Genomic DNA, 12,874 nt, shown 5'->3' on the forward strand with positions numbered 1-12,874 from the left:
AAGGAAACGTGGTTCAAGACAGTTTTCTAATGCTAGACACAAATTATAACCGTACAATTAATTTTATTTTTTAGTTTTCTCATTAGCGTTGTCTGAAATACACTTAGCTGTTAACCGAATGCACGCCATCTACCTGTGGTAATCGTAAGAACTCAAGGAGGAATAAAGGCTTGTAATTGAAAAGGGAAGCCTTCAATTGTGTATATTATTGGACGATGGATGTTTGACCAGAAAATTTAGACTCTTTTAGTGAATAAGCTGCTAAACATGTAAGTAACTTTAAAACAGTATTAAAATATTCTTAGAAAAATTATGTTTCAAGTTTTTAAGTGGAGCCATATAAGTTCGTACATTTTAAAGAACTTCCGCCTATATCTTATAACCCCAAATCTTTCAAAATACAATAATGGCCCTGTCTTAGTGTTTTTTTTTTGAGTAGATATTTTATTTCTTACCATTTAGCAATTTTTATATACGTTTCGTTTTTGCTACCTTGCCTACAAAAATCTATTAATAACTTTGCAACCTTGATAATTATTTACCAATTGTTATTTTGTTTATAACTATTTTACTGGAAACCACTTGAATTATTTGCTTGTGTACAGTGTACATAACAGTGCATGAACTACATTCGTAAAGAATGGGAATTCAAAATAACTTGAAGTAATGTGTACATTTTCAAAATATTTTTATAGAAAGTTCCTTGTAAAATAACATTAATGCTAATTGCGATAATGATATTTTTTATTATACATTTTTTTGAATTGGATAGTGCTTTTAATAATTATATTACTTTTTTTTCTAGCATGGCAGCTCACGTACAAAGTGGTTTGGCTACAGGATCCGAGGGTTTAGTGTGTTTTGTTTGTGATGTTGGTGTAGTTGGCAGATACTATGCACTAGCAACTTGCAGAACACAAACAACTAAAGTTAGATTAATAGAAAAACTAGGACAACTAGTTGGAGACGAGTAAGTACACTTAAGATCAAGTTGGTGCATTTAACGATGAAGAACATTTATTTTCTGGAAGCATTCTGCTGTTGTGGTTTTGTTTTTATGTATAAAAACACTCTAAACTTATTTATTTATTAGCATTGAAAAATGTATTGCAGGCTAATAGGTCAAACCCCTTGGTAACCTAAAAGGTGTTTGCATTTCTGATGATTTCATTTTCTTAGCATTTAAAGTAAAATCTCTATAAACTTCAACTTGTCATTGTTTATTATTAACCAGCAGCTTATTTTGTTTGAAAATAATTATAGCAATTGAATTGATTACCGGAATCAGCATCCAAAGAGCAATAAAAAGTTCATAACTTACGTACTTTCCTAAGTGTTTTATTCGGTACAGCTAAAATATCTCAACTGATAGGCTGTCGGGTTTCTGGTTGCACACATAAAAGCATGGATTTTTTTTATGGTAAAGACTTTATAATAAAACTAAAGTAGCAGTCAGTTTTAAAATTAATAATGTAATAACACTCTGTAATTATTCAAGAACTAGCAAGGAGTAATATTGTTTAAAATATAATTATCTAGTATTGAGTTTTATGTTGGGCGAAATGCGTAAATGTAACAGATATGTATCGGTATGTTCATTGTGTAATTCAAATTTTAATAATTCTAATTCAAATTTTAAGTACGATATTCCAGCTATTTGAACATTTGTTTTACGTTTGATAAAGAAGAATAGAAAATAAATGGAAAATTTGAAATACTTCAAGTATCCAAAGTTGAATAAAAATTCAATGATTGTATATCAAAACAGGAGATTTCAAATAAAGATGTTTGGAAAACTAATGTTTCTTGAATATTCATTTTTCTTTCTTGAAATCATTTTCTAACTAATTAATATTAGGAATTATTATATATTTTATGTACAATACATTTATTCCTTTTATTCTTTTTCAGTTATATGGTAGTTATTTCTGAGGATGACATCATATGCAGGGGTTGTGCAACGATGATTAACTCACTAGACAGGTTAGAAAAAGAACTTGGTTCATTAAGATCAATGGTTTTACGTTATCTTGAAAAGAAGTATGATTTGGAAGATGGAGAGTTAGTCAATACTAGGTCTAATCCTCCACCAACCCCAGCAAAATCTAATAAAGGTAAATATTAAGAAAATACTTTTTAATATGTAGTATCCATGTGGTTAAGGACCCAAATAACATTAAACTTCTTTCATTTTTATGCTTTTATACAATTTGTAAATACTAACTTTCACATGCCAGTTTGATTCCGCTTTTCTTTGAGATACCTTTGTAAAAACATGATTAGAAATTAAACATACTTTATCACTATATTTCTAACGTTAATTTTTTCCGCTACAAACTTCGCCAGTACGTTTAGAAGCCCCACTATTACTCATCACCCGTCCGTATACCATACATACGCTTGTAGAGTGGATTCATTGCTCCACTCTGACCCAATACGTTTCCTTAAGAAAAGTTTTACTTTTTACTCATTTCCTCTCTAATGTCCAGGAGTAACTGATGTTAAGATAACCATGCTTTCCAATGTTGACTCTAGAGATTCGAAGGATAGCCCCCTTCGACCACCTCTCAACCAGAAGGTAAAGAACTGTAAGATCGATCTCTATCCCTGCTGAAAAAGTCATTTTTGCTCCGTTTATGCCTAAACAAGCTAGATGTTGGACCTTTTTAAAGGTGTTCTTGGTGGTGGTCAGCTTGACTTTTCCTACTACTGCTCTATAGCTAGTTGTAGTCCACACCGGTATGTGACATCCATTGCAGAGTACATGAGGTACAGCCTTATATCTTCCCAGACAGAAGATAGTCGAGGCTTTGCTAATTTTTAAAAGAAATAATTGTTTATAATTTCTTATTTTCCGGAGTTTAATATCGAAGGTATTTTCTTCCATTTCAATTACGCTGCGGCCAACCGTACACTTTTTAAGAATGGAAGAGATCTTAAAGGATATTGTCATGGCTTTCGTAGGATTAATTTGAACTTCACAAACACCCACAATTTACTAGCGATTTCTAACCCCTATTTCATTGGATCCATTCAATTTTTTTTCTATAATTACGAAAATATAGATGGCATATCCAAAGAGACGCCGAAATCGATAGGTTGGGAAAAAACAATCACTAAGCTTCACCATTCGGACCGTTACCTAAAGCCAGTCCCTGGTGTGTTACATTTAAAACTCAACTACCATGAAGGTTCTTATCCATAAGGAGGTCGCGCCCTACCCACCTCTATCACCTGGTCTCTCTGACTATCTTATGGGAGTTTCTATCGAAAGCTCTTTCCAAGTCTAGAAAAGCAAGAATGACTTGTTGCTTTGGCATTCATGGACCATACTGAATACCAGATTCCTGAAAGGAACATTAAATCAATATTTTTTCATGCAGCCCCATGATACTTCTCTATTTCATCGAATATAACTTTGCCATTATTACCTGAGAGTTCTTGAAATAGAATAATTGTAATTAGCGTTTTGGTGAACTGTCTGATGCTCTCTTAGCATTATGTTTTGATGCCGATTTATGAAATTTACTTCTCAAAGTGAGAGGACGGCATTCGCCTTCTCCGTCTGAAGCATCCTTTCCTCTTCTACATCATCTAAGCTTATGTCTAAAACAAAGGCTTTAAATGGGTAACTTCGTATTTATTAGAATCATTGGATTAACTTTGATAATTTGTTCCATATAGAGTGTAATGGAGTATTTATTACCTTCGTTAATTTTGAGTATTTTTCTAAATCTTTTTATTTTGCTGACTGTATACATGAAATTTTAAAACAAAATTTACGAACGTAAATACAGTGATCAGCTTCGGTGGTAGTTCTTCGAAAGAGTCTTTTTTGAACTCATGCTACCTCATTTAGTCAGCTCTTGTTTGGTGTACAATCATCTAACTGCTGAATAGAGTAATGAACTCCAAAGTTCCAGAATATGAAATTTAGATTTTTTTTTAAATATTATGAATATGTCCATATTACTGACAGTCTTCTAATGTGCAGTTACTTCGTGAAAAGTCTTACTGATTTTAGAACTTAAATGCAGTGTTTTCTTTAAAATTGTCTTCTTGTGAAAAAAAGTTTATAAAATAATTGATTGTATATATTTTTGTTAAATAATTTAATGTTTTTAACTTACCATTTTAATTAAAAAAGACAAACTAAGAAAAATAAAAAGAATAAAGAAAAATTGAATCATATTTTAAATATAAATTCCGTTACAAATAAATGTAAATTAACTTCACCTTAAAGTAAGTGAATACTTAATTCTTGTAACTGTTAACCAGTAAATAATATTTACAAGTAGAAAACTAGCTAAGCTGTTATTAACAAAATAACGTAATCTAAATAATTTTATGTTCTTTAATTTAATTATTTTCTCTTGGCAAAATAACTCTATACAATAACTGAGACCAAACTAGAATTAGAAAGCTCCATGAAACTTTCCAAAACTTAGATTATCCCATCCTTCATAAAAAATCCTTCGTTATATTGTTAGTACACTCTCTGTGTTTCCAATTTAATGCCTGCCATTAAAAAAACTACACGCCCAATAATCACATATTGATTATTTTCCTTCCTGGTATTTTATTTCTGCCTAGGCATTAAATCATGAATTTCAATTTTTGTTTCATCACAGGATATCTTTATTTTGTTTAATTAATTAGCTCAATATTTAGTTTCAATGGATAAACTGTCCATAAATTTTAACTTCATAACATTTTTATTATTTGAAAATAATGCTTACATTAATAAAAGAAATGAAAGAAAGCCAGGTGAATACTGTAATTAATTCTCTTATTTTTGTTTTCATCGTCAGATTTTTCTATCATTAGACAATTTTTTTGAACTTATATCATTAAATAACATTTATTAGGTCGGCTGTTGTTGGTGCAGTGAATTTGAAGCTGGATTTTTAAGTGGGAGATCCCCTGCCGGAATCCCGCGTTTGACTACTTTTTATTTGTTAGAAAAAATTGTTTATAGTAAAGTTTGAGCTTCTGCCCCCGTCCACGACACCTAATCGGTAGTTGGATCTTAAGCCCCGCCTAAAGAAATAGGCGATTACTTATTACTTATTTATTAATTTTTTAAACTATATATGTCGCTCTATTAATGTATTTAATTTTATTATAATTTCAGATAACAAATCAGAAGGAGCATTAGCAGATTTTCAGGTATCTATTAATTTTGTTACTTTATTTTAAAAGTACGCTGAACATTTAAATAATTTATTTGAACTAAATTTTGTTTTAGTCTAGGAAAAGGAAAGCAATGTCTAGTGATTTAGATAGTGATGAATTAAAAGACACCAAGGATGGAACGTGGTTTCAGTGTGACAAATGTAAATACACCACGAATTACAATTCGTTCATGGTACATCACGCTCGATCTCAACATAAGGAGACAACGGAAACACAACAAAATGAACAGGTACAGAGTAATCTGCCATTAACACAACATTCATCTCTTGAAGAAAGCAAGCAGAATGGTGAAAAAGCAATTATGAGGATACAGTCGCTTGAAGATAGTGTCGGTGTAAATGATGATTTGGCAACTGACACAGTTTTACAGTCTGTTGATATAAAGAAAGATCCAAATGAAACCGCCATTAGTTCTGGAAGAAATAGTGGAAACAATTCAGAGACAGTTGAAATGATAGCAGCGGAAATTACTGGAGGTTCTGATTTTGGTGGGACAACGGATGATCCGAGTGCAGTGGGGGTTGAAGGCGTGGTAGGAGTGGAAGCTGGGACTATGTTACAAATGGTAGGTGGAAGTGGTAGTGATACAAAGCAAATGACACTCCAAGCTGTTGAAGGTGAGGACGGTAGGAATACGTTATGCATGGTTGATGAAAACGGAGTTATTGTTCAGAAGGTAGAACAAGCTGAAGATGGAACATTATATGTACAAGTTGCAGATAATTCTGATACGACAAAACAAGTTTTATCTGTCGCTGAAGATGGAAGTGTACAAATGGTAGAAGTGTTATGGGACGATATTGGAGCGCCAGATGAAGGCGATGGTCATGGCATGGTTACGTTTTAACATTCTGCAAAATTTTTAATGCTAAATTAGGTTTACACTTCAAGGGATAAATTTCTCTTTGATAAAATAAAAGTAATGTTCCGAAAAACGTCGCGAGTTGGATGAACACTTGAAATATGTTTGACCTAATTGTTTGTGAAGTTGGATTTCTTGAAACTACATCCCTTTCGGTGTTTGTTACTTTTTGATTAATTATTTTCTTGTCAGTGTAAAATTTTAGTCAGTTTAATATATATATATGTTTTTTTTTTTTCTTCATATGAACTGTTTACCATTGATTAAAACATATTCAAAAAGCTTCTCATAAAATGAAATTTATTTTGGAGTTGAAAACAATGGCTCAGTATGAGAAGTAATGCGAGTATATTTGATACTTTTTTTACAGCTTGCATAATAAATATATACCATGTATATTTCAAATACTGACGATTGTACATTCTAACGCCTTCATGGAAGGTTTGTAAATATTGTGTAGAATTTATTCTCTAGTAGTTACAAATAAACTAATGAGTTAAGTGCTAGGTGTAAAAATTTTTATATATACATATTTGATAAGTACCATCTATTTTGTAGTTGTTTCAGTTTTTGTTTGTCTTGCTTCTTCCTCACATTACCTTTTTTTTTAACAATACTTTTCGCGATTTGGGAGATTTTCACCATCATAGAATTTACCCCTAATTTTTTTTTTTTTTTTTTTCTTGTTCTCTTAATTTAATAAGAGATATTGCTTCCATTGTCAAGTTTTAGTTTTGTTCTACCAATAAACATTTTATCAAATTATATTGCTCTTGGGCTATAACTTCAAGAAGGACTTCAGCCTCAGCCAAGGTACTCACCTTATCCTGTATCTCTTTAGAAATTCTCTATTTCTATAGATTATAAGATTCCAAATTCTTCACTTCCTACAACCTTCCTATTCGTGAACGGTTTTCGATATTAATTTTCCGCCAGAAATACACGTTTTGGGAGGTCCTCAGACTGCAAAAAATGTTATTTGTGACGCAATGTGAAAAAATAATAATAATTTAAGATTTTAAAAATGTAGTGCAATGTAATAGTTATGGGTGAGTCAGAATAAATTTGTTTTATCATCGAATAAAAGCAACCATCACATCAGTTTAATGTACCCCGTATGCAGGACTTCTTGACCTATGATTAGGGTAAGAATATCTTGCCAGGGGTAGGCAGGTGTTCGTCTAGTGGTCAAGAGCGTGGCTTTGTAAGTGGGAGATCCCCAGCTCGAATCCCGCGTATGACTACACTTTATTAAAAAAAGTATTATGGTTTTTTAATTAATAAGAATGACTGCATACGCGGGATTCGAACTGGGGATCTCCCACTTACAAAGCCACGCTCTTGACCACTAGACGAACACCCGCCCATCCCTGGCAGATATTCTTACCGTAATCATAGGTCAAGAAGTCTTGCATACGGGGTGCATTAAAATGATGTGATGATTGCTTTTATTTGATGATAAAACCAATTTATCCTGGTTCACCCACAACCATTACATTACACTACATGTTTTAAAATCTTATATTATTATTATTTATTCACTTTGCGTCACATAACATTTTTTGCAGTCTGAGGACCTCCCAAAACGTGTATTTCTGGTGTAAAATTAATATCGAAAACCGTTCACGAATAGATAAAATTGTAAATTTGATCTTAAATATCTCAACTAATATTAGGGATATCGAAACGGGATTAACGTCACTTTTCACAGTTTTTTATGTAGTTTTCATAATCATTGTCAAAACCAGTGGTCCTTATGGGACCCCAATCGGGTTTTTAGCCGTAACTCTCCCAAAAATGAAGATACAGTATCGGGAGTGGAAAATTTGGAAACTAGATAAAAAAATCATATAGTTTACTTCGTGGGTTTTTTCGAAATTCCGCTTTCCTAAAAAGTTATTAGCGATTGGTGCGTTTTAAATGGATCACCCTGTATAGTAACGGTAAAGAGAAATTTGAAAATAACATAAACAAATATGTAGCGAAATATATTTTTTCTTTCTAAACATCAAGGACGTTGAATACTCTTTTCTACTGAGCCTAATTTATTCATAGGATTATGTGAAATAGAAAAGAGAAAACAATGTATTTAATGGGCACTTTATTTAATATTTAAGTTCAACTTAATATTAATATGCTTTACCGATTTTTGGGTAGTAGTTTAATTACATCAGTTCTTCAGATTGGAAATAATTGTTGCACTTCTGTCTCATGTTGCATTCAGGTAGTGACTGAAAAAAGGTACATTCAGATAAAGTAGTCTTTAAAAAAATTTATGTATTCCATTATGATAAGTTGTAAGTGGATGAAATTATTTGTCATTGAATTAATTTACGTGCGCCAATTTTGAACGTTAACGGTATAATTTTCATTTTTTTTTTTTCATAAACATTTTTTCATGTAGGTGAAATTATTTTGATTTGAATTTCCTCGTGTTTTTGTTCTTTTCTATTGCACTTCATCCAGCATTTTATTAAAATAGTATTGTGATTCTTATAAAAAAAAAGAAGAGTATTTATGCCAGCGCCCTAAAAAAAGAAAAGAAAATACACTAAAAATACATGCAAGTCTGGCTGGAAAACGTTTGAACCTACATTATGTCCAAGTACAAATGAATTAGACCCTTGGGCTACTGCCTTGAAACTTTACAGGAAACAATACAGAAAAAAGTCATACTGATTTATTGATAGCTTCCAACTCGAAAAAAAATGGTTTTTACATTCTTACTATGTTCTTATTCATTTCACACAAGCTTACATTCTTAAGTATTATGCGTGCCTGGACATTGGAAAAATGTTCGAAATTAATAGACCTAGGTGTTTTGTAGGTTTCATACAAAGTTTAAGAAATTCATGTTTGAAAAAATCGATTTAGTAAAGTGGCACTTTCTGTTGGAAATTTGGACTAAAAGCAATTGTAGTTAACCTAAACCAAACATCAAATTGGAACTTAGGTTTTTCGTTGCTAAGGTTACACTGAGGACGCACTACACAGCATTGGACACATAAGGATCAACTAAACAAAAAAAGTTGTCAGACTTGAAGGACCTCAAAATAATCTTTCCTGGAAAAACTCAATTTTATATTATTCGTTCGCAATTCTTACTTTTACTAAATTAATTAGTTATAGTATTAGCCTGTCTGATATTTTTTTTTTTTATTTCATTCTGGAATTATTAGTTATTATTATAAAAGGCTATCTAAGAATTGAACTGGAGTTCTTCTGACTACGTTAGCGCCTAAAAATTATATTTCTGGGACTAATCTTGTTTGCAGTTGACCAAGGCTGGGACCAATAAATCCACTTCCCTGCAAATCCACTTGACTACCTTTCAAGATTTACCTGGCAAGCCAGAAGAATTAAGCGAAGTTAACAAGTATCTTGGAGGGTTGTAGAGATGTATGTTCATGGTGACACTACCCAGTGTCCACTTGTTTCTTTTTTCTATACCAGCTATCGGCAAGTTCTTGTTGTGTTTGGATTAATTTTCCAAAATTTAAAAATTAAAACTTGGCTATATTAACTCATAGATCATACTTAGCTTCAGCCGCTGTACACTTGCAGGATGAAATATTATTACTATTAATTTCATAAAGTGTAATTTCACAAAATACAATCAAGGTTTTTTTTTAAAAAAAAAAAAAAAAAAAAAACAATTGTGGAGTTTTTGAAGTGGACAAATTATGTTAAGGAGCTGTTATGTAGAGTAGTATCTATTAGTCTAAGGAACGCACACATATTTTTTTAATCTAAGAGGGGACAACAACTAGCGCTTTCTTCGTGCACTGCTTATCTCCGGACAGTGTTCTCTCGCTAGACAATGCTAACTGGACTGTAGACTGTAGAGGCTCCTAAGAAGAAGAAGAAATAAAGGCAGCATGCCTGGAATTGATACAGACCTGCGTCGCTACCGCAGAGCTAATCCTGACCTTAATATTCTTAATAAAATGTTTGTAAACAACTGACCTATGTGGATAGATTCATTGAACCTATTAAGGTTAATAATGCACTACTATTAAGAAATTATTTGTCACCCAATTATAATATATATATTATAAAAACACCTACAGTCAAGCTGAAGCTACAGTAAAAATGCTGTCCGAAATGATTTTTCAACTAGGGCACTTTCATCAGGACATTCCAGTCTTTGCAGAGTCCTCTTCGAGTTAGCTACAGAACATTGCAACAGGATTGAAATTAATGGGAACATCTAATTTCAGATAAGCGTTTCGCTTTCCGACTTCAAGTGTTAAACAGTACGTGCCATTATTGTAAGCACAGCCATCTGCTTGTGCCACACCTTCAAGATAATGATGTTTAGACTTTTAGTCGGCCAAAGGTAGTCAGTATTTAAACAGAACACCTGTTTGTCTGGGTTATGGTCAGAAGAGAGTTCTGTTAGGGTTCGAATCTGTATGGAAGTAGAATGTGTTTGGAGTTAAAATGAAGATATCTAGGATGTTGGGAAGTTAGGAATGCGCCATTGGCTAATAAGTCGGGCAAGAAAGGGATATGTCTTTATTTTATCTCAAGAAGAAAATATAATCAGCTTATTTCCACGTGGATTTGATGCGCGACAATTTTTGCTAGTGCTTCGCATTTTAATAAAAGAGAAATCTAAATAGCATTTTTTAATTTCTTGACAGATTATATAAAAATGTGCATTCTTTATAAATACACAACTGTTTTTGGAAGTAACGTTGAAATTAAAATTAATCACCTATTTTTGCCGGTGGGGCTTAACATCCAGCTATCAATAGACATGTAAATTTTCTAACAAGCATCTTAAGGAGAGATTATGGTAGATATTCTAGCACATTTTTGATGAAAGAAAAAAGACGGACATTCTTGTATAGAATCCGTTAAATTTTGGTTTTCATTCATTGCCGAGTTTGCTCTTATACACAAATTATATAATATTTAAGTAAGGACTAATTTTAATTCAGACTAAGAGCCTAAAGAAACTCTGCGCTACTGGTTATTTTTTATTTTTTTTAAATTATAAAGCAGCCTCTTTCATTATAACCTAATTCAATTTTATGTGCATTTTATTTCGAAACTTTCTAATTGAGGCGTACTATTTTATGTTCTGTGGAATTTGTATGTGTGTTTATGTCCTGTATCTGCCGTTAGCAGAGAGATTTAGTATAGATAGAGTTCAGGGGTTAAGGGAAGGTCCGCCCGTGCACAAAGGAATAACTTTGAGCAACTTAAAGGCCTTGACTGTTGAGAATGTTACTCATTCATTGATACATTCCCGATAAGGTGTTTGCAACCTCTAAGGAATCCTGGCAATTCAGTCAATAATCGCTCTCACAGAATTGGGCTTTCCTTGTGCTTGTTCTCCATTTTCCTGTTTGTTGTATAACTGAAACAGTTACATTTAAACATTATTACATAGTAATTACCATGAAACTGGTATTGTTAAACCCTTAGCTACCTGATTTTTGATTATTATTAGGATTAATAATTAAAGTAATAAAATTCAATTTTATGCCAGAAAAAAAAATAATTCTCTGTGTCCTTGAGGGGACTACTTCCTGGCACTTTTCTCTAATTTGCACGTATCCTGGTTTTTAAGTGGTCCATCATATGTCAGTAGCGCGCATCTTTCTTTGATAGTCTATCCACTAGTTCATTTAAACTTACCGGCCACTCTAGGGTTTAATCTGACCTAAATAACTCATCTACTTGGTGCTTAATGTCTCTTATAAATTCATTATTCTAAATAATGAATAACTAAATTAGAGCAAGTAACTTTTGCAATTACAATTTGTAAATTGTGATGTTTAAGCAGCTTTTTATGGGTCACTGCTTCTAAACTTCACTTCTGCATTGAGAGTTTTGCTTAAAAAAGTACTCAATATTCCAACATTTCCATTCTCAAATCTCGTGCAACATTTCACTATTGTCAAGAAATACAGTTCATTTTGTAAAATAAATAACTTTCATTGTTTAAGGAACGATAGTTAGGCTTGATACTCTGAACAAGTAATTCGTCCATTTCCTCGAGTCTTACATCTTTATCAAATAAGAAAACACATATGTAAAGTGCAACCTTAATAGGTACTTTTATATTAATAATAATTTTTAATAAATCCACGCATACACGAATGGAAAGGTTTTATAACAGAAAATTTTAATTTCCGTTTTATATTTGTCTAGAACCACGAACAAAGGATCTACACATGGTTTGTAAAATGGAAATTTTCAAATATCGATTTCATATCTATAAATCAATGAACCGTTTAGTTCATTTCCTTTAAAAACTATCTGCATGCTGAATAATCAATCAATAGTTGGTTTTAATCTTTAATGCCATGTATTTTGAATTATATGCTTCATTCTTTTTAATGGTGCAACATTTTCTCCCGCGAGAGCTCGGCTACCTTAGATTAGATTGCTAGTTGTCTCTATCCAATGCTCTGCTCTTCAGTTTAAACATCCCTACCCTTCAGTTCATCTATATTCTTTGTCACATCATTCTTTGGCTCAATTCTGTACCACTTTAGCCTTTCTAGGTATACGTGGTCAAATGAAAAGTAAAGTAATGTCTATTTTTTCTTGCGGTTACCAATCACAAGTTATTGCTGGAAAAGGATAGCTAACCTGACACTACTATAAATCTTAGCTTTGCAGACATCGCCTCTAACCACTTGGATACCACTGCGCCTCAATATTCTCCTTAAATACGCTTTTTAACTATTACTGTTACTATTACTTCGCCTTACATTGAATTGCCTTTATAATTCATTTAAATTTTCTATTTTTTGAGTGCACTAATGACAAAACAAAGCATTCATTTAAGCTCATTAA

At 32.2% G+C, this 12,874-nt stretch overlaps 1 protein-coding gene and 1 long non-coding RNA gene across 3 annotated transcripts; one reads left to right on the forward strand and one right to left on the reverse strand.

Moving 5' to 3' along the window:
* Positions 1-115: 115 nt before the first annotated feature.
* LOC141449680 (uncharacterized) lies at positions 116-6,564 on the forward strand. Of its 2 annotated transcripts, none has more exons than XM_074119344.1 (5): positions 116-269; positions 806-970; positions 1,912-2,114; positions 5,135-5,169; positions 5,249-6,564. In XM_074119344.1, exons 2-5 carry the CDS (start codon positions 807-809, stop codon positions 6,041-6,043), a joined length of 1,197 nt encoding a protein of 398 aa, XP_073975445.1. In that variant the 5' UTR covers positions 116-269; position 806; the 3' UTR covers positions 6,044-6,564. The 2 variants fall into 2 exon arrangements, with proteins under 2 accessions (XP_073975445.1, XP_073975444.1); XM_074119343.1 differs by lacking the exon at positions 116-269 and adding an exon at positions 502-663.
* A 1,581-nt stretch (positions 6,565-8,145) lies between these two features.
* Positions 8,146-9,208, reverse strand: LOC141448626 (uncharacterized). The gene is made up of 3 exons (XR_012455177.1): positions 8,653-9,208; positions 8,394-8,586; positions 8,146-8,289 (listed from the first exon to the last, which is right to left on the reverse strand). It is a non-coding gene; the product is annotated as an uncharacterized lncRNA (long non-coding RNA).
* Positions 9,209-12,874: the final 3,666 nt, after the last annotated feature.

Source organism: Rhodnius prolixus, unplaced genomic scaffold (genome assembly GCF_049639745.1).
Source record: "Rhodnius prolixus isolate KJV_2025 unplaced genomic scaffold, Rpr scaffold_2, whole genome shotgun sequence".
Classification (NCBI taxonomy): Eukaryota; Metazoa; Arthropoda; class Insecta; order Hemiptera; family Reduviidae; genus Rhodnius; species Rhodnius prolixus.